The 23,837-nt window shown below is 46.9% G+C and overlaps 3 protein-coding genes across 6 annotated transcripts in view; all 3 read left to right on the top strand.

Annotated features, from left to right (window-relative positions):
- The window catches only part of MGEA5 (meningioma expressed antigen 5 (hyaluronidase)), a 35,687-nt gene extending 19,766 nt beyond the window's left edge, over positions 1 to 15,921 (top strand). For 2 of the 3 annotated variants that reach the window (XM_011977443.1, XM_011977442.1), the window contains 8 exons: positions 443 to 1,056; positions 1,721 to 1,895; positions 5,889 to 5,974; positions 6,936 to 7,040; positions 8,772 to 8,857; positions 9,124 to 9,316; positions 12,542 to 12,701; positions 13,790 to 15,921. In XM_011977443.1, coding sequence (XP_011832833.1) covers positions 443 to 1,056; positions 1,721 to 1,895; positions 5,889 to 5,974; positions 6,936 to 7,040; positions 8,772 to 8,857; positions 9,124 to 9,316; positions 12,542 to 12,701; positions 13,790 to 13,926 — 1,556 coding nt within the window. In that variant the 3' untranslated portion in view covers positions 13,927 to 15,921. The remainder of the gene's footprint in view (positions 1 to 442; positions 1,057 to 1,720; positions 1,896 to 5,888; positions 5,975 to 6,935; positions 7,041 to 8,771; positions 8,858 to 9,123; positions 9,317 to 12,541; positions 12,702 to 13,789) is intronic. The other variant, XM_011977444.1, reaches the window with a different exon arrangement.
- Positions 1 to 23,837, top strand: part of FGF8 (fibroblast growth factor 8 (androgen-induced)) — a 32,988-nt gene that overhangs the window by 2,748 nt on the left and 6,403 nt on the right. The window contains exon 2 of the mRNA XM_011977447.1: positions 11,959 to 11,963. The gene's annotated coding sequence lies outside the window, so the exon portion shown is untranslated. The remainder of the gene's footprint in view (positions 1 to 11,958; positions 11,964 to 23,837) is intronic.
- Positions 16,946 to 19,025, top strand: NPM3 (nucleophosmin/nucleoplasmin 3). 2 transcript variants are annotated; one of them, XM_011977445.1, is made up of 6 exons: positions 16,946 to 17,080; positions 17,427 to 17,512; positions 17,754 to 17,873; positions 17,994 to 18,087; positions 18,492 to 18,619; positions 18,714 to 19,025. In XM_011977445.1, exons 1-5 carry the CDS (start codon positions 16,963 to 16,965, stop codon positions 18,608 to 18,610), a joined length of 537 nt encoding a protein of 178 aa, XP_011832835.1. In that variant the 5' UTR covers positions 16,946 to 16,962; the 3' UTR covers positions 18,611 to 18,619; positions 18,714 to 19,025. The 2 variants fall into 2 exon arrangements, 1 of the variants encoding a protein (XP_011832835.1); XR_001005775.1 differs by having other exon boundaries at positions 16,962 to 17,080; positions 17,754 to 17,877; positions 18,492 to 18,623.

The following is a 23,837-nucleotide window of genomic DNA, read 5'->3' as shown; positions in this document are numbered from 1 at the left end:
AAAAAAAAAAAAAAAAAACACTGTCATGTGCCTTACCTTAGGCCCACTAAGCAAAGTGAAATTAAATGAAATTGGGGGATCTAGAGAATAAGGATTTTTAAATCTTACTTTTGGTCTTAAATAGCTTTTATTTTGATGGAATGCTATTTTCTCTTAAAAATAAATTTTTTGAAGTAATTTAAGGGTTTTTAGATACAAATTTTCAAAAGAGAATGTAATAGTAGATGTTGGCATGTTTATTACCTCCCAACCCCCGTCCATTCCTGCATCCCTAGTGGTGTAGATAAATCTCATTTTTCTTAGAGATCAAATTAATTTGAATCTAACGTTGAGGTTCCACTTAACAAATATGATAAAGCATCTTTCTGAATCTAATGTGTTCTGTCTCTAATTCTAATTATCTCTGTGACCATTTTATTTATTTATACATTTGTTTTTGTAGGTAGGCAAGTTGCACACAGTGGAGCTAAAGCAAGTGTAGTTGATGGGACTCCTTTAGTTGCAGCACCTTCTTTAAATGCCACAACTGTAGTAACAACAGTTTATCAGGAGCCCATTATGAGCCAGGGAGCAGCCTTGAGTGGTGAGCCTACTACTCTGACCAAGGAAGAAGAAAAGAAACAGCCTGATGAAGAACCCATGGACATGGTGGTGGAAAAACAAGAAGAAACGGACCACAAGAATGACAGTCAAATACTGAGTGAAATTGTTGAAGCGAAAATGGCAGAGGAATTGAAACCAATGGACACTGATAAAGAGAGCATAGCTGAATCAAAATCCCCAGAGATGTCCATGCAAGAAGATTGTATTAGTGACATTGCCCCTATGCAGACTGATGAACAGACAAACAAGGAGCAGTTTGTGCCAGGTCCAAATGAAAAACCTTTATACACTGCGGAACCAGTGACCCTGGAGGATTTGCAGTTACTTGCTGATCTATTCTACCTTCCTTATGAGCATGGACCCAAAGGAGCACAGATGTTACGGGAATTTCAGTGGCTTCGAGCAAATAGTAGTGTTGTCAGTGTCAACTGCAAAGGAAAAGACTCTGAAAAAGTGAGTATGTTTAATTTGCCTGCTGCTGAAGCCTGGGTGGTTCCCCATAGTGGTAATGTGGAGAAAGTTCTTAAATGAGTACACTGTAACTGACAGAAAATTGACCATGTTTTAGAATATGTTCTTTAGGCTGGGTATGATGGCTCATGCCTGTAATCCCAGAACTTTGGGAGGCCGAAGCGGGCAGGAGTTCGAGATCAGCCTGGCCAACAAGGTGAAACCCCATCTCTACTAAAAATACAAAAATTAGCTGGGCATGGTGGCGGGCACCTGTAATCCCAGCTACTCAGGAGGCTGAGGCAGGAGAATCGCTTGAACCTGGGAGGTGGAGTTTGCAGTGAGCTGAGATTGCGCCATTGTACTCCAGCCTGGGTGACAAGAGGGAAACTGTCTTAAAAAAAAAAAAAAAAAGTATGTTATTTACAGTGGATGTGGACTCTGCTAAATCTGGTACCTTCAGTTTCATATTTTGCCCTTCTAGTTACCAATAAGGAAAAGTGTTATTTTAGGAATATTTGTCAGTTTGGGGAGACACAAAGCGATACTTTAATGGTTAGGATAAATTGCCAATACCTGACAACATACACAGCTTAATATGTAACTGTGTCTTAGATTATTTTGTTAAGCTTGCAATTTTTTGAGTCTTTTTATTGATCCTCAATAGATTGAAGAATGGCGGTCACGAGCAGCCAAGTTTGAAGAGATGTGTGGACTAGTGATGGGAATGTTCACTCGGCTGTCCAATTGTGCCAACAGGACAATCCTTTATGACATGTACTCCTATGTTTGGGATATCAAGAGTATAATGTCTATGGTGAAGTCTTTTGTACAGTGGTTAGGTAGGTGTACCAGGAATAATCTCTTCTCCTCAAATATATTGTCCCTTTAAAAAAAAATTATCCCACAGGGAGAAAAACATTTAGGGAATTGGCACGTTTCCAAGTCTTTTCAATTCTTTGCCTAGGTTTCTTTCAAAAGTAGGCATTATTGAAGACTTGAGATGCAAGTCTTAGTAAATACATCAAGCACATTAATTTTTCTCCCTTGGGCTAATTCAGCATAAGTATCTTAAAAAATATGTTAGAAAGTGTTCTGACTTTAACTTGCTCTGACTGAATGCTTTCTGGATGGAACCCTGTATACCACTTTTATCTGATTTGGAGATGAGACACTATGAAATGTGACTCCATAAGCTTTCTGCTGCTTGCTGTGTCTTGATAACATTAATGCTATGTTTAACAGAACAATTGCTGAAATGACCTCTAAGGGGCCTGGCAAGAGGAAGCCATCCTCCCAGCCCTGTGCGCATGCGAGCTTTAGTGTAAGGCTATTCTGGTGCTATTCAGTATTTCACGTGACTTTTTCTTTATCCTTCTACCAAGTGTTGGTTTTACCAGGGGATAGAAATTGTAGTCCCCTAAAACATCTCTGCTGCATTAAATGGATGGACTTTTGTATGTCTCCTTTGAACACTTTTTTTTTTTTTTTTTTTTTTTAAATTGTCAAACTTGGTAAAAAGCACCAGCATGGCCAAGTTTCTCTAGGGACCTCATTTCATTTTCAGGTTTTCAATCCAGCTATAAGGAATATGTAATGGACTTATATACAGCACACAGCAGGCAGCAAGGCTGAGTGACCTGTCATAGTTTTCATAGTAGTCACAAATACTGTGAATGGGGTTCATGGTCTTGGTTGTGAAATTGATATCTGAAACACCGTGAGCTTAGAATAAAAAGTAGTAGTGAGATTTTCCACTTTCTGCCTGTATACCTTTTGGGCTCTTAAATGTTTAAAAAAAAAAAAAAAAAAAAAGTTTCCCTGTGATACAGCTAATTAGCTACTAAAAGTAGAGTCTCTGATTGTTAATTTGAAAATATATAACTTTTTTGGGATTGCTGTATATAACAGGTGGAAGAGCGTATTCTGACCTCATGGTAAAAGGCTCTGTATAGCTTCGGGCACAGTGGCTCACCCCTGTAATCCCAGCGCTCTTGGAGGCTGAGGCGGGCAGATCACTTGAGGTCAGGAGTTCGAGACCAGCCTGGCCAACATGGTGAAACCCCGTCTCTACTAAAAAAAATGCAAAAATTAGCCACTCGTGGTGGTGCATGCCTGTAATCCCAGCTACTTGAGAGGCTGAAGCAGGAGAATCGCTTGAACTCAGGAGGCAGAGGTCGCAGTGAGCTGAGATCACACCACTGTACTCCAGCCTGGGTGACAGAGGGGGATGCCATCTCAAAAAAAAAAAAAAAAAAGGATATATTGGCTGCGCACAGCGGCTCAAACCTGTAGTCCCAGCACTTAGGGAGGCCTAGGTGGGGAGATCATGAGGTCAGGAGTTCGAGACCAGCGTGGCCAATATGGTGAAACCCCATCTCTACTAAAAATACAAAAATTAGTTGGGCATGATGGCACATGCCTGTAGTCCCAGCTACTCGGGAGGCTGAGGCAGAAGAATCACTTGAACCCAGGAGGTGGAGGTTGCAGTGAGCCGAGATCGTGTCACTGCACTCCAGCCTGGGTGACAGAGCGAGACTTCATCTCTGGGGAGGCAGAGGTGGGCGGGGAGGCTCCGTATAGCTCCTACGCATGGGAGACATCTACCGTTAGGCTCAGGAGACCTCAATATTGGTTGTTGGATGACAACATGTGCCTTCCAGGCTTCTGCTCAGGTTCTTATAATTAATTCTTATAGGGATTTAAACTTAAGTTTCTAAGGCCCTTAGGAATTTTGAACCTGAAATTTGGATTATTGAGCTTGAAATACATGACAGAAAACATTTGATACTCAGTTTTTAATTTAAGAATTATTAGAAGTTAAATTCTTGATTATACACAGTATTGTTTGTTTCTTAGGGTTTTTATGTCTGCACTAAGCATTTATGGTGGTAGCTTTCCAAAATTATATAGATAGCTCTTACACAATCCCAAGCTCTTATAGCAAGCTTGTCCAACCTGTGGCTCAACACAGATTTGTAAACTTTCTTAAAACATTGTGAGTTTCTTAAATTTATTTATTTTTTAAGCTCATCAGCTGTAATTAGTGTATTTTATGTGTGGCCCAAGACAGTTCTTCCAGTGTGCCCCAGGGAAGCCAAAAGATTGGACATCCCCATCTTGTAACATCTTAAAAGTTTTAAATAATTATCTTCGTATCCACATAGCTTTACAAAAGCTCACGACAGGGAGAGTATTTTCTTGGTTCTGTAGTAATTTCAGGGGTTTACTGATTAGAACCCTTCCTTTTCCTCCTCTCTCCAGTCCAGCTGGCATTCAGTCCTTTAAACAATGTGGCTATGCAGTACTTTTGGTTACTAATGACTTCTATTATCTTCTTCCCCATTGTGTACAGATGGGAGAATCCTCAGCACAAGTGTCTACTACTATTGGATGGACAGCGGCAGATGTTCACAGCGCGTCATGATTAATTAGTTTAAATTGCAAGGTTCTATCTGTGAGGTAGCTGAGGTAGATTTAAGGGCGGTAGACATGAACTGAAGTCACGTTTGCGCAGCGACTGAGGCATTAACCATGTTTTCATTTACACAGCTCTTCGTACATGCAGCTTTTTATTGTAATAGTTGGAAGTGCTAGTTATGTTGTAGTCTCAAAGTAGGGGGTAGGGGAAATTGGCTGATCTTAAAGTTTGAAAGGTATAGTTTTTTTCCTGCAGTGTAAATTACACTGAGTTACGGAATGGGACAGGTTCTCTTATAGTCTAAATTTTGACCCTGTTTCATATTTATTTTACAAATACTACATTTTATGTTTTTTAAAAGTACCCCTACCCTTGAAAAATGACAAACCAGATACAATCTCTTAATGGGCTGAATTGTTAACAAAAAATTGGTTTGCTTTGGGACTGTCTGACTAGCACACTATATCTTGTACTGATGAGACTGTTAACTTGAACAGGAGGTAGAATGCTGTCTTCCAATGGAAAAGAACTATATTGCGCTGCTTTATCTTGTCAGAAGACTAGGCAAGTGATTTTGATTTGGCCTCCAAACATTTGCCTTTAATTATGTCTTACTGTTAGCTAGCTTTATTGCCTATTAGTTAAGTGGTGACTTTAATAGTGACTTCTGTATTCCATGTGTATATTCGGTGTTTTGCAAAGATTATAATGGCTGGTCAGAGGAACCAGATACTGTCATACTTTTAAGAAAAGTGTATTTAGCTCTGGACAAAATAACATCAATTGGCTCTCCTTAGTTTTCAGAATCTGTCAGACTGGTATTGTTATTAGCCAAGTCTGATTTTGAATTTTGTCCAAAAAAATTTTTCTCATTGTGTTTCATTTTGTCAACTTAATTTCTTGTATTTTATTCTACTGACCTTAGTTTTCTGACAAGATTAATCCTCTTCCCCCACCCTTTTCCCTTACCTGTACCCCTCCTCAAAATGTAAAATGTGACTTCAGACAGGTTTAATTCCTTCATGGGCTGTGATAATAAAGTGTCTAATCATCTGTCAGTCATTTTAGTTTATAGTTACTGCAATTTTATGACAGAGCAAGCAACTAGCTTGATTTGTATAATATCTAGGGAATGTATGAAGTTAACCCAGACAAACTTGGGATTTACTTTCCTTCCTGTAATTAAAGAGTAGAACTGATAATACTGATTATTTATTAATTGGAAGAAGGAACATTAGTATTGAAATGCCATTACTATTTTTAAAAATAATAATTATTATCATAGCCTTGCCCTGAAACCCTGATTATTGTTAGAGAGCTATTTCCACGAAGTGTTTGTCAGTTTGTTGGACATTTGAGACCCCAGGAAATCCCCTTTCTCGTAACGTTCTCCGCTTGGATCTGATCTCAACAGGGTGTCGTAGTCATTCTTCAGCACAATTCTTAATTGGAGACCAAGAACCCTGGGCCTTTAGAGGTGGTCTAGCAGGAGAGTTCCAGGTATCAATATGAATTCACAACTGAATTGACATTTTCTTTGTTTTATGAGAAACCTTATGTTGCGCATCAGATGGCTGGAAGGATTGGTCTGCCGAAGGCTTTCTAGTCCCAAATTCAATTTAGTTACATAGCTGGATTTTTAAATCAAATTTTCCTCCTCTTTCACAGTAATTTCTGAAGGAGATGCTGCCAATCCCCCCCGCGCCTGCGAAGCGCAGCGGCTCTAGGTATACACTTCACATTGTTTCTTTGCAGGTCGCACAGCATTTTAATCTGCGCCCGCAATGCACAATGCGCGCATGCTTGTCTGCCAGTGGAAACTCCATGAGCAAAAAATAGTAATTATGCAAATAAATGGTGAAAGAGCTTTTGGATATTTATCCAATTATTTTGTAAATATAATGTGCTTGAAAGAATTGTCCATTGCTGAAAATTTAACAAAAGTTTTTTTGCTGCTGGAATTTGTTCATGGACTTTCTAGGTGCTCTACTTTTCTCCCCCCAACAGGTGCTCTGCTGCGCACAGCAAACTGAAGCGCATTGCTTTGGGGATAAAGCGTCTCCTGGACAGATAACCCTCTTCAGACCAAACCTCTCCTCCTGACATTCTGTTCTGCCATCTTATCTTAGAGAGATGGTCTATCTAAGATAGGTTTAAAAAAATAGATTTGTCATAATTGGAATAGGTTTGTTTTTGTTTTTGTTTTTGTTTTTACTGTAAATTAAATCCCCATTAATATGCCACTAAGAGAGCTGTAACTCAGAGTGGGTAATTTCTATTCAGAAGCACTCCCCTCCCCCAGCAAAGAGGTATTTCTATTAGTAAAGCATAGTACACCCCTCTTCTTTAGGTCTGCCTGCAGTAGCCAGTTAATATAAGTTGGTAATCTGCAGTGCACACCCATTTAAAGAAATGGATACCTTCCCAACACTAATTCATCTCCTTTTTTTTCTTCCCACAGCGTTTGCTGCCAATTGATGGGGCAAATGATCTCTTTTTTCAGCCACCTCCACTGACTCCTACCTCCAAAGTTTATACTATAAGACCTTATTTTCCTAAAGATGAGGTAATTGTCTTTCTACCTACCAACTTGGTGTATGGGTATGGTGCACACTTAAAACTTACCTTTGAACTCACTGGTTAAAAGAATCCTGTCTTAAAACTACAAACTTTAGATGGAGAAAGTTCATTAAAACATTCAACGTATCTTGAGAAATTTAAGGAAGAGGCCGGGCGCGGTGGCTCAAGCCTGTAATCCCAGCACTTTGGGAGGCCGAGATGGGCGGATCACGAGGTCAGCAGATCGAGACCATCCTGGCTAACCCGGTGAAACCCCGTCTCTACTAAAAAATACAAAAAACTAGCCGGGCAAGGTGGCGGGCGCCTGTAGTCCCAGCTACTCGGGAGGCTGAGGCAGGAGAATGGCGTAAACCCGGGAGGCGGAACTTGCAGTGAGCTGAGATCCGGCCACTGCATTCCAGCCTGGGCGACAGAGCGAGACTCCGTCTCAAAAAAAAAAAAAAAAAAGAAATTTAAGGAAGAATCTAAGGAGTTTAGACTTCTAACATCTTGTGCCAAGTTCTTTAATTTCTCCCTTGAAAAAGTCAGATGAATTGTATTCAGAGTTGGAGTTACAAAATAGTTAATGTGTCTAAATGATGTGTTGTCCTTGACTGATTTTCTCTAATATATTGGTGTTCTGTAATTTTCAATTGTGAAGTACCTACAGGCTGTTGACAATCAACTAAAGAAAAAAAGCAAGACTGTTTAAAGACAGTAACAGGGCCAGGCGCGGTGGCTCACGTCTGTAATCCCAGCAATTTGGGAGACCGAGGCGGTCAAATTACCTGAGGTCAGGAGTTCGAGACTGGCCTGGCCAACATGGTCTCTATTAAAAATAAAAAAAGTTAGTTGGGTGTGCCTGTAATCTCAGCTACTCTGGAGGCTGAGGCTGGAGAATCCCTTGAGCCCTAGAGGCAGAGGTTGCAGTGAGCCGAGATCGTGCCATTGCACTCCAGCCTAGGCAACAGAGCGAGACTCTGTCTCAAAAAAAAATTAGATGGGTATGGTGGCACATGCCTGTAATCCCAGCTGATTGGGAGGCTAAGGCAGGAGAATCACTTGAACCCAGGAGGTGGAGGTTGTAGTGAGTCGAGATTGCGCAAGTGCAGCCTGGGCGACACAAAAATAAAAAAATACAGTAACAGGTTTATCCCTAATGTATAGAAAGTCAAGAGACTATACCTCAAGGTTTGCTGGCCTTTGAACACAACTTACTATCAAAAGTCATCTGTAGGCTGGGGGCGGTGGCTCACACCTTTGGGAGGCCGAGGCAGGCGGATCACAAGGTCAGAAGATCGAGACCATCCTGACCAACATGGTGAAACCCCATCTCTACTAAAAATATAAAAATTAACTGGGTGTAGTGGCACACACCTGTAATCCCAGCTACTCAGGAGCCTGAGGCAAGGGAATTGCTTGAACCCAGGAGGCAGAGGCTGCAGTGAGCCCAGATTGCGCCACTGTACTACAGCCTGGTGATAGCAAGACTCTGTCTCAAAGAACAAAAACAAAAACCATCCTCTGTAAAAGCCAAATCTCAGTATTCCTCAAACCTTGCTGTTTTTTGCTGGTTTTACAAATCTGACTCAATGAATAAATCTTTATTTTACAAAGAAGAGGTGATATTTCTGATAGGCCATTTTGTTACTCCCTCCTCAGACTGACTTGTGAGTTATATTTTTAGATTCTGCTACCATTTTTCTTGATGTGTTGCTTAACTAGATTATATTTTCAGGCATCCGTGTACAAGATTTGCAGAGAAATGTATGACGATGGAGTGGGTTTACCCTTTCAAAGTCAGCCTGATCTTATTGGAGACAAGTATGTGATGAGTATTTGGATTTGGGAATAGACCTTTTATAGCCAGGCTTATCAGATTGAGGGGAGGTGATGACTGGAAATACATTCATTTATTTTATATCCGACTTTGGCTTTAGTAAAATCTGAATGTGTGTGCATTTCTAGTTCCTTCTTACACTAAATGTAGCTTCCGTAAGTTCATTCAAGTACAGTGGGTCTTACATCACTGAAATCTGAATTTTATATTAGCAACTTAAGTTTACTGTGGCCTCTTCCTTTCTGAGCAGGTTAGTAGGAGGGCTGCTTTCCCTCAGCCTGGATTACTGCTTTGTCCTAGAAGATGAAGATGGCATATGTGGTTACGCCTTGGGCACTGTAGATGTGACCCCCTTTATTAAAAAATGTAAAATTTCCTGGATACCCTTCATGCAGGAGAAGTATACCAAGCCAAATGGTGACAAGGAACTCTCTGAGGCTGAGGTAATACACAGGTTAAGAATTATACTATGGTAATGGTTTTTTTGTTTTGTTTTGTTTTGTTTTATTAAAGTACTTACTAAAATGGAAAAGTACGTAGATACGTCATAAAATCTTAGTGCTTTTGTAAGTTAATTTTCTTGCAGAAAGAATTCTTATGGCTTATTCTTATCATGACATTTTTCACTGTTTCCCCAATATTGGGACAATTTTTTATTTGGGAGTACTGTTGTAATATTTCCTCAGGTGAAAACACAGTAAAGACAACACTTTTTTCCTCTTTGTTTTAAAGATACTATGGTCTTGGCCAGGCACGGTGACTCGTGCCTGTAATCCCAGCACTTTGGGAGGCCAAGGCGGGTGTATCACCTGAAGTCAGGAGTTCAAGACCAGCCTGGCCAACGTGGTGAAACTCCGTCTCTACTAAAAATACAAAAAATATTAGCTGGGCATGGTGGTAGGCGCCTGTAATCCCAGCTACTCAGGAGGCTGAGGCAGGAGAATTGCTTGAACCCAGGAGGCGGAGGTTGCAGTGAGCCGAGATTGTGCCACTGCACTCCAGCCTGGGCGGCAGAGCGAAACTCCAAACTCCGTTTCAAAAAAACAAAAGATACTATGGTCGTTTTGTTGAGTACTCAGGACAATTTAAGTAATTTAAATCTGTTTGGTTGGTTGTCAGAAGGTTAATAACTTGCCTTCTGAGTAATGCATTCTACATTGTGATTTAAAAATAAGAGTGAGCTTCTCTTGAGAGTCTACTTTGTGATAGGAGCACTTCTTAGTCTGTCCTGTCCCAACTTAAATACATTTTTCATCTCCAAAAAAGTTGTGTGCCCCATGTTGGCCAATATATTATATGATTATTTTGGTTTATACATCAGTATATGTTGTTGTTGTTTTGAGACAGTGTCTCACCTTGTCATCCAGGAATGTAATAGCACAAACATGGCTCACTGCAGCCTTGACCTCCCAGTCTCAAGTTATCCTCTTGCATCAGCCTTGCAAGTAGCTGGGACTACAGGTGCAAGCCACCAAGCATCAGCCAATTTTTTTGGTAGAGATGGGGTTTCACCATGTTGCCCAGGCTGATCTCAAACTCCTGAGCTCAAGCATTCTGCCTGCCTCAGCCTGCTGAAGTGCTAGGATTACAAGCGTGAGCCACTGTGCCTGGCCAGTGCATGCATTTTTTAGATAGTTCCTTCTTGGGGATAGTTTTTATGCACAGTAAATAAGATATTTGGACGCCTACTTGTGATACTTTTTTCTTCCATGTTCTTTCTCTTCTCCTTTTCTAAAATTCTCTACCCCTCTCCACCATACCAAAGTATTCATAGTCCTTTTTTTTTTTTTTTTTGAGACGGAGTCTTGCTCTTGTTGCCCAGGCTGGAGTGCAGTGAACCAATCAATCTTGGCTCACCGCAACTTCCACCTCCTGGGTTCAAGCAATTCTCCTGCCTCACGCCCAGATAATTTTATATTTTCAATAGAGACAGGGTTTCTCCATGTTGGTCAGGCTGGTCTTGAACTCCCGACCTCAGGTGATCTGCCCTCCTCAGCCTCCGAAAGTGCTGGGATTATAGGCATGAGCTGCTGCGCCGGGCCTCATTTTATTCATAGTTTATTTCTATATTTTACCTTTTGCCCTTAGTCACATGGCTGTGTAACAAAAGACTGGTTTGGTGTTTCCTCACTTACTTGAGATTACATTGACACTATGCTGGTGATTGAAATGCTGATGTATTGGTGTTCCACATCTGACACTTTTCAGCATACGAACTTTTTAAAATTTGTGGTAAAATATAAATAACATAAAATTTACACATTTTTATGTAAGGAATATGTTAACTTAAAATATTTTATGTATTTTAAATGATTTTAGATTTACAGAAAAGTTGCCGAGTTAAAACAGAGTTTCTGTATACTCCTTATCCATTTTCTGTATTTGTGAACTCTAAGTAACCATCATGGGTACATTATTATTAATCAGACACCAAACTTTATTCACCAGTTTTTCTGCTAATGTCCTTTTCCTGTTCTAGGATCCAATACCACATAGCATTTACACACTTTTTTTTTTTTGAGACAGAGTCTCTCACCTGGGCTGGAGCGCAAGGGTGCGATCTCGGCTCACTGCAACCTCTGCTTCCCAGTAGCTGGAATTACCACTAGGCCCAGCCAATTTTTGTATTTTTACTAGAGATGGGGTTTCACGATGTTGGCCAGGCTGGTCTCGAACTCCTGACGTGATTCTCCTGCCTTGGCCTCCCAAAGTTCTGGGATTACAGGCTTGGAGTGAGCCACCACGCCTGGCCAGACAAACCCTTTTTCCTGCCCAGGCTAGAGTGCAGTGGTGGGATCTCAGCCTACTGCAACCTCTGTCTCTGGGGTTCAAGCAGTTCTCCTTCCTCAGCTTCCCGAGTTGCTGGGACTACAAGCGCACGCCGCCATGCCTGGCTAATTTTTTGTGTTTTTAGTAGATACAGGGTTTTATTTTGTTGCCCAGGCTGGTCACAAACTCCTGAGCTCAGGCAATCCGCCTGCCTCAGCCTCCCAAAGTGCTAGGATTACAGGCATGAACCACCAGTCCCGGCCCAGACTTTTTTTTTTTCTTTTTTTTTTTTTTGAGAGGGCGTCTCACTCTGTAGCCCAGGCTGGAGTGCAGTGGTGCAATCTCGGCTCATTGCAAGCTGCGCCTCCCGGGTTCACGCCCTCTCCTGCCTCAGCCTCCCGAGTAGCTGGGACTACAGGCACCGGCCAACACGCCCCGCTTATGTTTTGTATTTTTTTTTTTAGTAGAGACGGGGTTTCACTGTGTTAGCTAGCATGGGCTCGATCTCCGGCTCAAACTTTTTAAAAATGAAAACGGTGGCCAGGCACAGTGGCACACACCTGTAATTCTAGCACTTCAGGAGGCCGAGCTAGAAGGATCACTTCAGCCCAGGAATTCGTGACCAGCCCTGACAATATAAATAGGGAAAGAGAGAGTGCGCGCTTGTGCACACGAGAGAGAATGCCTGCCTCTCTCCAGCCTGGGCAACAAGAAGATCCTGTCTCAAAAAAAGAAAGTGAAAACGCTTCAGCTAGAATTACAGGATAATCCTGTGTGAGATAACTTACATAGTGACTGGAAGAGTTATTAAATATTGCTTTCTTGTTGCTGAGTTCTGTAGTTGAGTTAGATTCTAATGCGTAACTATTGTGAAAGTCAAGAGATTCTAATTTTTCCAGAAAATAATGTTGAGTTTCCATGAAGAACAGGAAGTATTGCCAGAAACTTTCCTTGCTAATTTCCCTTCTCTGATAAAGATGGACATTCACAAAAAAGTAACTGACCCAAGTGTGGCCAAAAGCATGATGGCTTGCCTCCTGTCTTCACTGAAGGCTAATGGTGAGTACATATTTGTGGAGTTGGTGGTATTTGGGCAAGATAGGGAAATAACTATATATTTTTGGATATAAAAGGAAAGAAGTGAATTGTAAATTTATACTGCTTTTCCCACCTTTTATGACTTGGTTTCTGAATTAATAAGTGGTGAAGAATTGCATGTGTATTAATAATTGTGAAATGTTGGCTGGGCGCAGTGGCTCACGCCTGTAAACCCCAGCACTTTGGGAGGCTGAGGCGGGTGGATCACAAGGTCAGGAGATCGAGACCATCTTGGTTAACACGGTGAAACCCCGTCTCTACTAAAAATACAAAAAATTAGCCGGGTGTGGTAGCGGGTGCCTGTGGTCCCAGCTACTCGGGAGACTGAGGCAGGAGAATGATGTGAACCCAGGAGGCGGAGCTTGCAGTGAGCCGAGTTCACGCCACTGCACTCCAGCCTGGGCAGAGCAGACTCCATCTCAAGAATAAAAAACAAAAATAATAATTGAGAAATGCTGGTTGGGCTTGGTGGCTCATGCTTGTAATCCTAGCACTTCTGGAGGCCGAAGTGGGAGGATCACTTGAGTCCAGGAGTTTGAGACTAGCCTGGGCAACGTAGCTGAGACCCCATCTCTGCCTGATTGAAAAAAAAAATTGAGCTGGGCACGGTGGCTCACGCCTGTATTCCCAGCACTTTGGGAGGCCGAGGTGGGCAGATCACAAGGTCAAGAGATTGAGACTAGCCTGGCCAACATGGTGAAACCCTGTCTCTACTAAGAGTGGTAGCAGGCACCTGTAATCCCAGCTATTTGGGAGGCCGAGGCAGGAGAATTGCTTGAACCCGGGAGGCTGAGGTTGCAGTGAGCCAAGATGGTGCCACTGCACTCCAACAGAGCAAGACTCTGTCTTGGAAAGAAAAAAAAAAACCGGGTGCAGTGGCCACTCATTATTTAATTTTTTGAATATGAATTTTTTTAATTGTATGAAATGTAGGTGCTGGCATTGACAAGCCCTGTTTATATTAACTATATCAAAGATGATAGTTTTATATCCATAATTATACGAATTAAGTGACTTATTTATGTTTTGAATATTTGTTTTATTTCTAGGCTCCCGGGGAGCTTTCTGTGAAGTGAGACCAGATGATAAAAGAATTCTGGAATTTTACAGCAAGTTAGGCTGTTTTGAAATTGCAAAAATGGAAGGATTTCCAAAGGATGTGGTTATACTTGGTCGGAGCCTGTGACATTTGTAGGCACTGTGAACTGTCCAAAAGTCTCTTAACTGCACCTTGTGGGTGGCAGTTGAGGTCTTCATACAGTTCAGCCTCTGGAGTGGCAACAGATCAGCCAATTGGATTCGAAACAAAGAAGACTATGTAAAACTCACCCATCACACTTTCAGACTACTCACTGGTTGGAAGAATATAGTATTGCAGCAAATCCTGTATGAAAGAGATGTGGGCTTCCTTTTTGAGTCTTGTGTTAGGTGCTGAGACCTTTTACATGGGCTTATACAGGGAGAGAGTCTTCAATAAATGTAGTCAGCACTATTTTCTGCATCCAGTGTGGTTGCATTTCTCACCTGAGGGTAATCAAAATAACATCTGTCATCTTCCTTGGTTTATTGAGTGAAATGTCTCAGTCTTTGGGGACATGGCAGAGATGAAAAAGATTTAGTGGGTTTCAGAAGTGTCAGGGTGGAGTGATTCCAAGTGGGATGGTTGTGGCATTAGTTTAAGCTGAATAAATAAATTCAATTTGGGGCAGTTATTCTGCTTTTTGTAAAGCCGTGGCCAATTGTCTCCTGTAATGACTTGGTTCAGGCATGTTGTACTTTGTAGGGACAAATGTGCATTTGTTTGTGGCAAAAGCCTACAATTGACAAACTTGTAAATTTCTTTGTATATAAACTAGCTGTAACCTGACTATCCTTTGTGTTTACTGTTTCTGTAAATTTTTTTCCTCTAAAAATGAAAGGGTGTTGGTTCAGAATGGCACTTTGAATAATGTAAACCAGTGAAAAGTGGATTTTCTTTTGTCTTTGGGTTTGGGGTTGTTTTTGTTCTTTTTGAAGTTTTATTTTTAAAGTGCCTCCCGCCTAGGCCATGACCATTTGGGGTACGAGAGCCTAATTTTGTAGGAATTAATCTGTTGCAAGGTGCAGTTACTTCTGGAAATTAACCTCAATATTAGGTCAGCATGTGAAATGTTGGATTTGACATTTGTCAGGTAGGGTTCGGGAACTGATTGGTCCCATTTGCCCTCAGGTCAGTTGTTTTTTAATCTCAAGACCTGTTACTACTGATTTTTATTAAATCAGAGTCTTTAATTCTTGCATGTTTGTATCTAATTTCTGAAAGAAAGAATGAGCACACTTTAACCAGGTATTTACAGTTACCTTTTTCCTTTAACCAGATTGTGAAAGCTTCATGTATTTTAATTTAGATTCGGTGTTTCTAAGGGTTCTGAGCATGAAGCTGGCAGATAATCTCTGCAGGACTCATTTTTTCATCATGGCTGGCTGATTTCTCCATGGATTCATAACAGTATTTTGTTATCTTGCTTCTCTGCAGCTTCGCATCAGCTGTTTAACTTCGAGCTGAGTGAGGGGAGAGGGGTAAAGAGAAAGAAACTTCAGTTTCTTTCATAGAACTCCACCAGTGTGGGCTTTGACAGCCCTAAAGCATTGTACCTAGTGGTACCTAGTGACTTTCAACCAAGGCCTTTGAGTATGCACTAAGTAGGTGAGAAGAAAGGAGAGAAGGTTTTAAGGTTAGAAACCTTTTAACTGATAGAAGGATATGGTATGTTGTAAAGCTGGAACCAAGTTTGCATTTTTGAGGGCTTGAGATGAAGGGAAGACCCCTACTAGATAGTAAGACAGCTGAATTTTCCTCAGTTTTCTCGTATTTAACAGTAGTGGACAATTCTAGCATTTTGTCTGGAGGATTTCAGAGTTAACCTCATGGAATCAGGATGTTTTAGTAAGTTTACTTTTGGTTTTATCTTGGCTTTTAGTAATCATGTTGGCTGGTCTGGTCACAGGTAACTGTGAAACAGATGTCCTGGTCTTTGCTTTCATCACTCTAGGATCATGAAGTGCTATGCTATTTCCTGGTTATGAATATTAAGGTTGGAATGACATTTTTATTGATTGTTTAGATCAGAGCTCAGTTCCTGTAGAAAACGAACTGTAAAAGACCATGCAAGAGGCAAAATAAAACTTGAAGTGAATGCTTGTCGTGTTGTATTGTGTGAATCTATTTCCTGTCTGCGCCCTACCTTCTCTCCTCTTTCATGCCTCACCTACAAGCAGTATGCCTCCTCTCCACAGCTGTTCCAAGTTAGAGATTGGATCTTGAAGGCAGCCCTCCTACCTCCCATCACTTCCAGATTTTCCTTAGGGCAAGAGCTAAGAAAAGTAGACTGGTTCTTAGCCAAGCCACCCCACCCTCTTGCCACAGTTACAACCTGGGTGTGAAATAGGGCCTCTTGTTTGAGTTTTTGCTATCTATTGGGAAAAAGCACACAGTTGGCCTGATTCTCAAAAGGCGAAAGATGGCGCGAGTAGCGTAAACTGACAATCCAGGGCGCAAAGATAACTTCTGGCTGATTTGGAATTAAAAGCTCAAAAAGCATGGGTCGGCCAGGAACAGAACACACATGAACTAACTAGTCCTCTGCTAGCAAGTGCCAGCAGCTAAGGCTCAGTGAAGGCATAACAAGTTGCGGGGTCATTGGAGCAGGAAGAGTAGGAGAGGCTTAGCCGAGAGGACACACGTGTTAGGATGGGAATTCCTGAACTGAAAGTCTTTAGGCTCCTCGGCTCTCTTGAGGCAAAGACAATCTGAGTGCATTTCCTTTGCTTGTGGCGGAAAAGCACTGCCCTGAACCCCACCTTTGCTGGGAGGAGGAGTAAGAAGGGTTAACTTTTATATCTATACCTCCTTTAACGAAAGCTTACCCTGGGTTGGAAGAGTGGGAGACACTCCTCCGACACAGAGCGAGGAGCTTGGGGAAGTGCACACCCTCATAGTCGTGGAAATGAGCAAGGATGTTAACATAAATCCCAAATCCGTTCTTCTGTGATGTTTACTTCCTTTCTCTTCGGTCTTGATACAATACGAGCAGAAGCTGCGGGCTCCGGGTAGGGCTGCGGGGTCTCGGTGCCTTTTCTCTTTCGGGACTGAGCGTCTCCTTTAATGGGCGGGGCCGGAACTGGCCGAGGGTCCCCGGCTTTGTGCGTGTCGGGGGCGGAGTTTGGAAAAGGCCCTTGCAGCATGGCCGCCGGCACTGCAGCTGCCTTGGCGTTTTTGAGTCAGGAGAGCCGAACGCGGGCCGGGGGTGTCGGGGGCCTGCGGGTCCCAGCCCCAGTCACTATGGACAGTTTTTTCTTCGGTATTGGGGAAGGGAGAGGCTGAGGGTGGTACTGGGGCGGTAAGAGGTAGGGATGAGAGACGGAATGCGGAGGGTTTCACGGCGTGGGTGTGGGCGGAGGGCTGCTTTGCCGTTCCTGGAGGAGAGGGGGCCTCGCACGCACAGCCGAAGGGGGCGGCGAGATCCCTGCCCCAGATGTGTTGGGCGGGGCCCACGGCCGAGCGCCCCAGGTGTTCTGAGAGAAGAGAAGGAGGTGGACGTGTAAATGGCTCGTCCGCCCAAGGTTACACGTGACCGCGGGTTGGTGACATCCCCCACCCCCAGCCCCGTACACACGCTCAGGCATACTCACTGTTATTTCTCCCAGGCTGTGAGCTCTCCGGCCACACCCGCTCCTTCACCTTTAAGGTAGAGGAAGAGGATGATGCGGAGCACGTGCTGGCACTAACCATGGTGAGGGGCGGGGGAGTGGGGTTTTAATAAATAAGCCCAGGCAAGCAATATATGTCTCTACCCAACCCCCGGACCCCCTTTACTTGGAGACACCTCCTCAGCCTAACCCCCCGGCATGGGCGGCTCCCCTGGCCAGGTGAACCGGGACCTCTGAAGCTGGGCAGGTGCTAGGGTAGATGCCTTTACTTGTGGTGTCAGCCCTCGCTTGAGGAGACGCTGAGGCCCTGTGTACCCTTCCCAGCTCTGCCTCACCGAGGGAGCCAAAGACGAGTGTAATGTGGTAGAAGTTGTGGCCCGGAACCATGACCATCAGGAGATCGCAGTCCCTGTGGCCAACCTCAAGCTGTCCTGCCAACCCATGGTGAGTTCCCCAGCTCTACCCTCGTGGTGGTGGTGGTGAGGGGGTTGAGGACGTCAGTACTCATTACAGTGTGGGGTGGGCTAGGAGTGGGCCAGGCCTTCATGCTTGTCTTCCTCCCAGCTCAGTCTGGACGACTTCCAGCTCCAACCACCTGTAACCTTCCGCCTGAAGTCGGGCTCTGGCCCTGTGCGGATCACTGGGCGGCACCAGATTGGTGAGAGGAGGAAAGGGCCCTCTCCTTTGCTTCCAGTAGACTCTCCCATCAGGCTTCCCCCACTTCGCACTCCTGCCCCATCCCACCTTCATCTCCCAGTGCAGTCCTGTACAGGTCTGCGTGCCCTTCACGCTGTGCCCTGTGCATGACATGCCCTCTCCTTTCCGTCTACTCAAGCCTACCTCCTCCAAGGAACATGGCCCAGCTTCTCCAGCTCCAGTGATGAAGACTCCTTTGGCTCTCTGTGACCCAGTTCAGGGTCTGAGGTTCTTCCCACTTAGCCCATAAGCACTGGGAGGTCAGGGTCCCTGCAAGCCTAGAACCACAGGGCATGAAGAAATGGATGCGGTGTGAAAGTGTCTGGTCTTAACATCCCATCCTTCTACTGCTTGTGTGTCCACCAGTTACGATGAGCAATGATGTTTCTGAGGAGGAGAGCGAGGAAGAAGAAGAAGACAGTGACGAGGAAGAAGCTGAGCTGTGCCCCATCCTTCCTGCCAAAAAGCAGGGGGGCAGGCCCTAGCCCTCCTTGGTGAGTTGCGGGGAGAAGTGCCCAGCACGCTCTGGGAAGGGGCGGGAGAAGCAGTTGAGGGCCTAGGTGCTGATTCCTTGTTTCCTCTTTTCAGGTCAGCTCCGTGCGCCATGCACCGCCATGAACCCTGTTCCCCGAGAAGTTTCAAGAATTGTAAATGTTTCTTCTTCCTTGAAGAGGAGAGCTTGGGTGGGGTTTGGGTGGGAGGGACTTGGGTCTTTGGTGCTAGGAGAGGGCCTGTGCTCCACACAGCCCTGGTTTTCTGATCTTGCACCATTCTTGGGGCCTCTCTTCCCACCTGTCTGTGAGGATTAGAAGTTAGTGCCTGAAACTCAGAACTACAGATTTTTAATAGTTTTTACATTTTTGGATAAAGGTTGAAATAAAGTGGTGTGGGGTTTTTGCAGCTCCTGTGTGGCTTCTTCCTGTGCTAGGTGATGTTTCCCTAGGGACCGCCAGGTGGCACTGTGGCAGCACCCAGGGTGGTCCTGGGCCTGGGGGAGGGTGGAGAACTCTGGGATCTTCTACCCTCACGACCCTGGGCTAGGACCAGGGGCCTGGGCCCCAGTTGCCTTGCTGGAAGAGGACCTCCCAACACTCAGCCCGTTTTCAGTCTCTGCAGGTGGGGGAGGGCCATCGCAGGAGGTTATCAGCATCCAAACAAGGGGTCTGGGCCTCTGTCAGCACTCAGGCTGATGGGCAGGGGGCAGATAAGCGGGCTTGGGCAGCCTGAGGAATGTGCGTCCCTAGCCCCATGAGGGGCTCCGGCCCAGAGAGGGCCTGTGAGGGCAGGGCGGGACCAGGCTTCGCTCCTCCTTTGAGCCTTGCAGGCCCTCTCTTGAGCAGGGCTGGGACCTTACAGAAACCTGACTCCGGGGGCCAGATGGAGGGGACTAGCCAGATTGGGTGACAGGGAAACCAGAATCCGGGTGGCCTGGCATATGGGGGCAGAAAAGGGCTCCTGGGAATTGGCCTCCTGGACTAAGGGGTTCTTGTCCCCCACACCCCGTGGGGTCTGGGGGTCTCTGGTGCCTGGAATCAGGTAGTTTTGGCACTTGGCTGTCTTTGTGCCAGGAAGAAGGGACACACCTGATTTGAGGATGAGTGTGTGTGACCAGCTCTGGGGTCAGCAGTTCAGCAGCTGTGTAGGTGGAGGGGGGGAGGATTGTCAATGCCCACAAACAAACAAACAAACAAAACATTGCCTCCCGAGACAGCCTGGGGCCACAAAGGCTGAGGATAGACAGAGAACAGGGCCTGATGGGGGTCAGGCCAACTCCCACCCCCAGCCTCTGGGCAAGGGGGAGGGGCTCCGGGATATCATGGGCTGGTGGTTCTGGGGCAGGTGAGGTCAGCTTTGAAGACCTTGCGTCCTCAGTACCTACCCGCACGCTCTTCAGCGCATCCCTAGTGAAGGAGATTCTCCCTGAGCCCGTGGTGAGGAACTAGGGGTCCAATTTCCAACCTCCCTCTTCCTCAAGTTGAGGACAAAGGGAGATGACGCCCGTCTGTGTTGTGGTGATCTGGGTCGCAGGCGCCTTTCTCTGCTCCAGGACGACTCTTAAAAATGCTTCCCTGGGGAACCCAGCGGAGAGGCGGCCTGGCTGGAAACTATGGGTCTCGCTGCGAAGCGCGGTCGGCAGGCAGAGGGAAGGCCGGGCTGGCGCCCTCTGGCGGGCGAGGTAGAAGCCGCTCGTGGTCGTACCGCTCCCCTGGCCTCTAGAGGCTCCGGGCGGGTGCCCTGGGGCCGGGGCCTCCGAGTCCCGCCAGTGCTCTGGGCGGCCGAATCTTGGGCAGAAGCCGGGGGAATGCCATTGAGGCTTGCTTGCATGCGTGCATACGTTCATTCATTCATTCAAACGACTCGAGTTGGAGCGGGGAAGTCGGGCTGCGGCCCTCACTCCTCTTTCCCTTCCTTCCTCCTTTTGGCCCCAGCCTCCAAAGGCCTCGGCACGTGCGTGGCAGGAGGAGCGGGAGACTGGCTGAGTGCCTCGCAGAGTCCTCTCCGGGGAGGCCTCCCTAGCTGACCCATCTACACCCTGCGCGGCGCCGCCCCAATATTTACCCCACCCACCCCCCGCGATGACACTGATCGCTCCGTGCATTCTTTCCCGGTTTTCCGGGTCGGTCTCCCGGTGGGAGCGGGCCAGCGCCGAGCACGCTCCTGCCCGCAGTGGGGGCCCAATCCACATCAGCCTCTCGGCCCAGGAGTATCTTGGCCGGTTGGGACGCCCTGCGGACACAGCTGGGCATGGTTTATTCCTCTCTCCACGCCCCCGCCTCTCCTCGAGCCCTCTTCTCTGCCCTTCAGCGCACAGTAGGAGCGCTGCCGGCTCACTGTGACCTCACAGCCCTGGGGGATGAAGGCATATGCCGGGGTTTGCCGACTGCTGGAGGAAGGGCAGGCTCCTATTTGGGGGCCGAGGGAGACGACTCCCAGACAGCGGCCGAAGTGCTTAACGTAGTCTCGGCGATTTGCATTTGAACGGTCGGCGGTGAGTCCGCGGCGCTTTGAACGCCCGGCGCAGGAAGCGCGCGTCGGAGCAAGCTGCGGTCTCCGGCGGGTGTGGATTGGAGGGGCCAGGGGCTGGGCTGGGATCGAGGGGTGCGTTTGGAAATAGGCTGAAGGAGTGTGTCTGGGTGCCGGCGAGGGCGTGTCTGCGGAGACGGGCCGTGTGTTGCCGAAGAGTGTGTGTTTGTGTTTGCAGGTGAGGGAGTTTGTGTCTGTGCGTGTGTGTGTTTGTGTTTGCGGAGTGTGGGGGCGGCCGGGAAAGGTGGCCGGGCTGTCACTCAGCGATCAGGTTGACAGGCGCTCCCTCATCTGGGCCAGGGAGCTCTGATTGCAGATTCGGGGAAACAAAATAGCAATTGTAATTACCCGGCTTTGATAAGATAAAGGAGGGAGGGAGCTGGCCGGGAGGCGGGTGAGCCAGCGAGGGAGGGAGCGGCCTGCGGGGGCCCGGCGGGATATTTGCATCTGTCAGTCATAGGGCGTGCCGGGGCAGAGCCAGGTGCTTGCTCATGGGGTGCCTCCATCTGCATCTCTCCCCCAGAGAAAGGGACTTTTGGGGAGATGAGAATTTCAACGAACTAGGTGAAGGTCCACTTCTCAGGAGGGTCCCCAAATCCAAATGTAAAGGAATCCTGGTCCAGTACAGACTCCCTGGCAGAGGCTGGGACAGGACTGAAACTTGACCTCAGACCCTTCAGATCCCAGGACGCCCATCTTCTTTCTCTGGGGCAGAGGAAGAAGGATGGCTGAAGACCATTGAGGGTCAGCCCAGGGCCTCAGAATCTTCTGGGGGTTCCACAGCGGGAGCTGAATGCTGGTCTCAGCCAGGGGCTCTGCCCCTACCCCCGTTCCAGGGAGGGGCAGGTACCCAGAGTTACTCTGGCTGTGACCCCAGGACCATGCAAACACTGTTGGATGGGTGGATCACCCTCACCCCTGCCTGGGGCCTACTCCCTGCTCTGCTCATCTCACTGAAGTTCAGAGTCCATGGTGGGAGAAAGCCCGTTTTTTACAGGAAGTGCCTGTCCCCTGTCCCCATCTCTCCATTCAATCATTTGTTCATCAACATACACAACTAAACAGCCTGAGGGCCTACTATGTACAGGGATGAGGGTAAGACCACAAGCAAACAGACATCACCCTTGCCCACTTGAAGCAGTGCAGAGAGGGAAAGAGACCCACTCAACAAATTGTGACTCAGGCCTTAACACAGAGCATAGGGGAGGCAAGGGCTGGCCTGGGCTGTGGCCACTTGTGTCCACCTGACTTGTCTCCGCCTGATGGGCCCACCTCCCCATGGATTTTAGAGGAGACAGTGCCTGCCAAGCCTGTAGCAGATACAAGTGCTCACTTACTGGTGGTGTTGCTGGTGATAATCTGTTGGGAGGAGGTGAAGGCAGGTCTTCCTGGGGAAGTTGCAAATAGGCTGAAGTCTGAAGACTCAGCCACTTTCCCCATCATTCATTCTTTCATTCAATGAACTTTTAACTGCAGAACAGCTCTGCCCAGCTTTGTGCCTTGAACTGTGATTTCTGAGCTCTTAAGACATGGTCCTTGCCACAAGGTCTGTGTGGGCAAGAGCCCAGTGAACAGACTCCTGGAGGAAGATGGCAGGTGTGCTCTGGAAGTCTACTTCTCTGAGGAGAGATAAAATCTTGGAACACACCCTCTGTTTTCCCATCTCTCCATTGCTCAGTGTTTGCATTTATGGCTGGTAGTTGGAAAGATGGGGCACAGGGAAAGGTGGGACACAGAGGAGGGAGGGAGGCAGGGCCTGGCTGTGAGGCTGGACTAGGGCTGCTGCTAATTTTGGCCTAATGGCTTCCTGGGACCACACGAAACCCTCCAGCCCTACCCCCAGGGGAATGCAGGGTCAGTGGGGAAGGGAAGTTGTGGGCGAAGGCAGCAGCCTGGTAGGGCATCACCTGCTCCTCACAGGGCACCTGTCCCAGGTCATCTCTGCCCACCCAGGCTGCTCCCACAGAAGCAGCGTGGGGGCTCAGGGTTTCCCAAAATCTCAGGGGGAAGCCACAAGGTGAGGGACTAGGAAAGGCTTAGACAAGTGCCTACCTTCTCCCATGCCCCAGGCCCAGCTGACCAGCCCCTGCCTAGAATGCAGTAGGTGTGTAAATATCTGTGAAATGAAAAACAAATGGGGCTTTGAGGGGGAAAGGGCTGTGTGGCCTGGATGGAAGTCCCTTCCCCCAGGAAAAGCTACTGAGAACAGTTATTTTTGCCCCTGCTGCCTGCTGGGGTAGGGGGACAGTGGGTCCTGCCAGGGACCTCCGGACTCTCTCTTCCACACAGGTGGTTCGGGGTGCTCCTCAAGCTTCAGGCTAGTGTGTGTGTGTGTGGCGAGGGGCACAGGGGAAGGGGTGACGGTGATAATGCGGGGGAGGGGGAGGCATTTCTGGTTCCCAGGGCCTCCTTGGGAGACTGAACGAGACTGGAGAGACCAACAGGACCGGGCACGCGGCAGAAACAGGGGAGTGGGGTCCGGGTGGCACCGGCACGCACTGCGCTAGGGCCGGGTGCTCAGCCATTCGCCGCACGGTTAGCGGCCGCTCCCAGGGGGCAGTCCTGGCGGGACACACAGTAGGTGGCTCGGAGACTGCTATGTAGCCGGCGGCAGGAGCTGCTGGGCCCCGAGGTGGAGACCCAGCCCCACCGGACTGGGGCGCGCCGGGCGGTCAGGGAATCCCTGGC

Source organism: Mandrillus leucophaeus, unplaced genomic scaffold (assembly GCF_000951045.1).
Source record: "Mandrillus leucophaeus isolate KB7577 unplaced genomic scaffold, Mleu.le_1.0 Scaffold18, whole genome shotgun sequence".
Taxonomy (NCBI): Eukaryota; Metazoa; Chordata; class Mammalia; order Primates; family Cercopithecidae; genus Mandrillus; species Mandrillus leucophaeus.
This window is presented reverse-complemented; position numbering and strand designations above follow the sequence as displayed.

Bases quoted from the DNA above. Each gene is read 5' to 3' on its own strand.
- NPM3 (XM_011977445.1), top strand. From the start codon at position 16,963: ATGGCCGCCGGCACTGCAGCTGCCTTGGCGTTTTTGAGTCAGGAGAGC. The intron at 17,081-17,426 runs GTATTGGGGAAG...TATTTCTCCCAG, and splicing joins TATGGACAGTTTTTTCTTCG to GCTGTGAGCTCTCCGGCCAC. The intron at 18,088-18,491 runs GTGAGAGGAGGA...TGTGTCCACCAG, and splicing joins CACTGGGCGGCACCAGATTG to TTACGATGAGCAATGATGTT.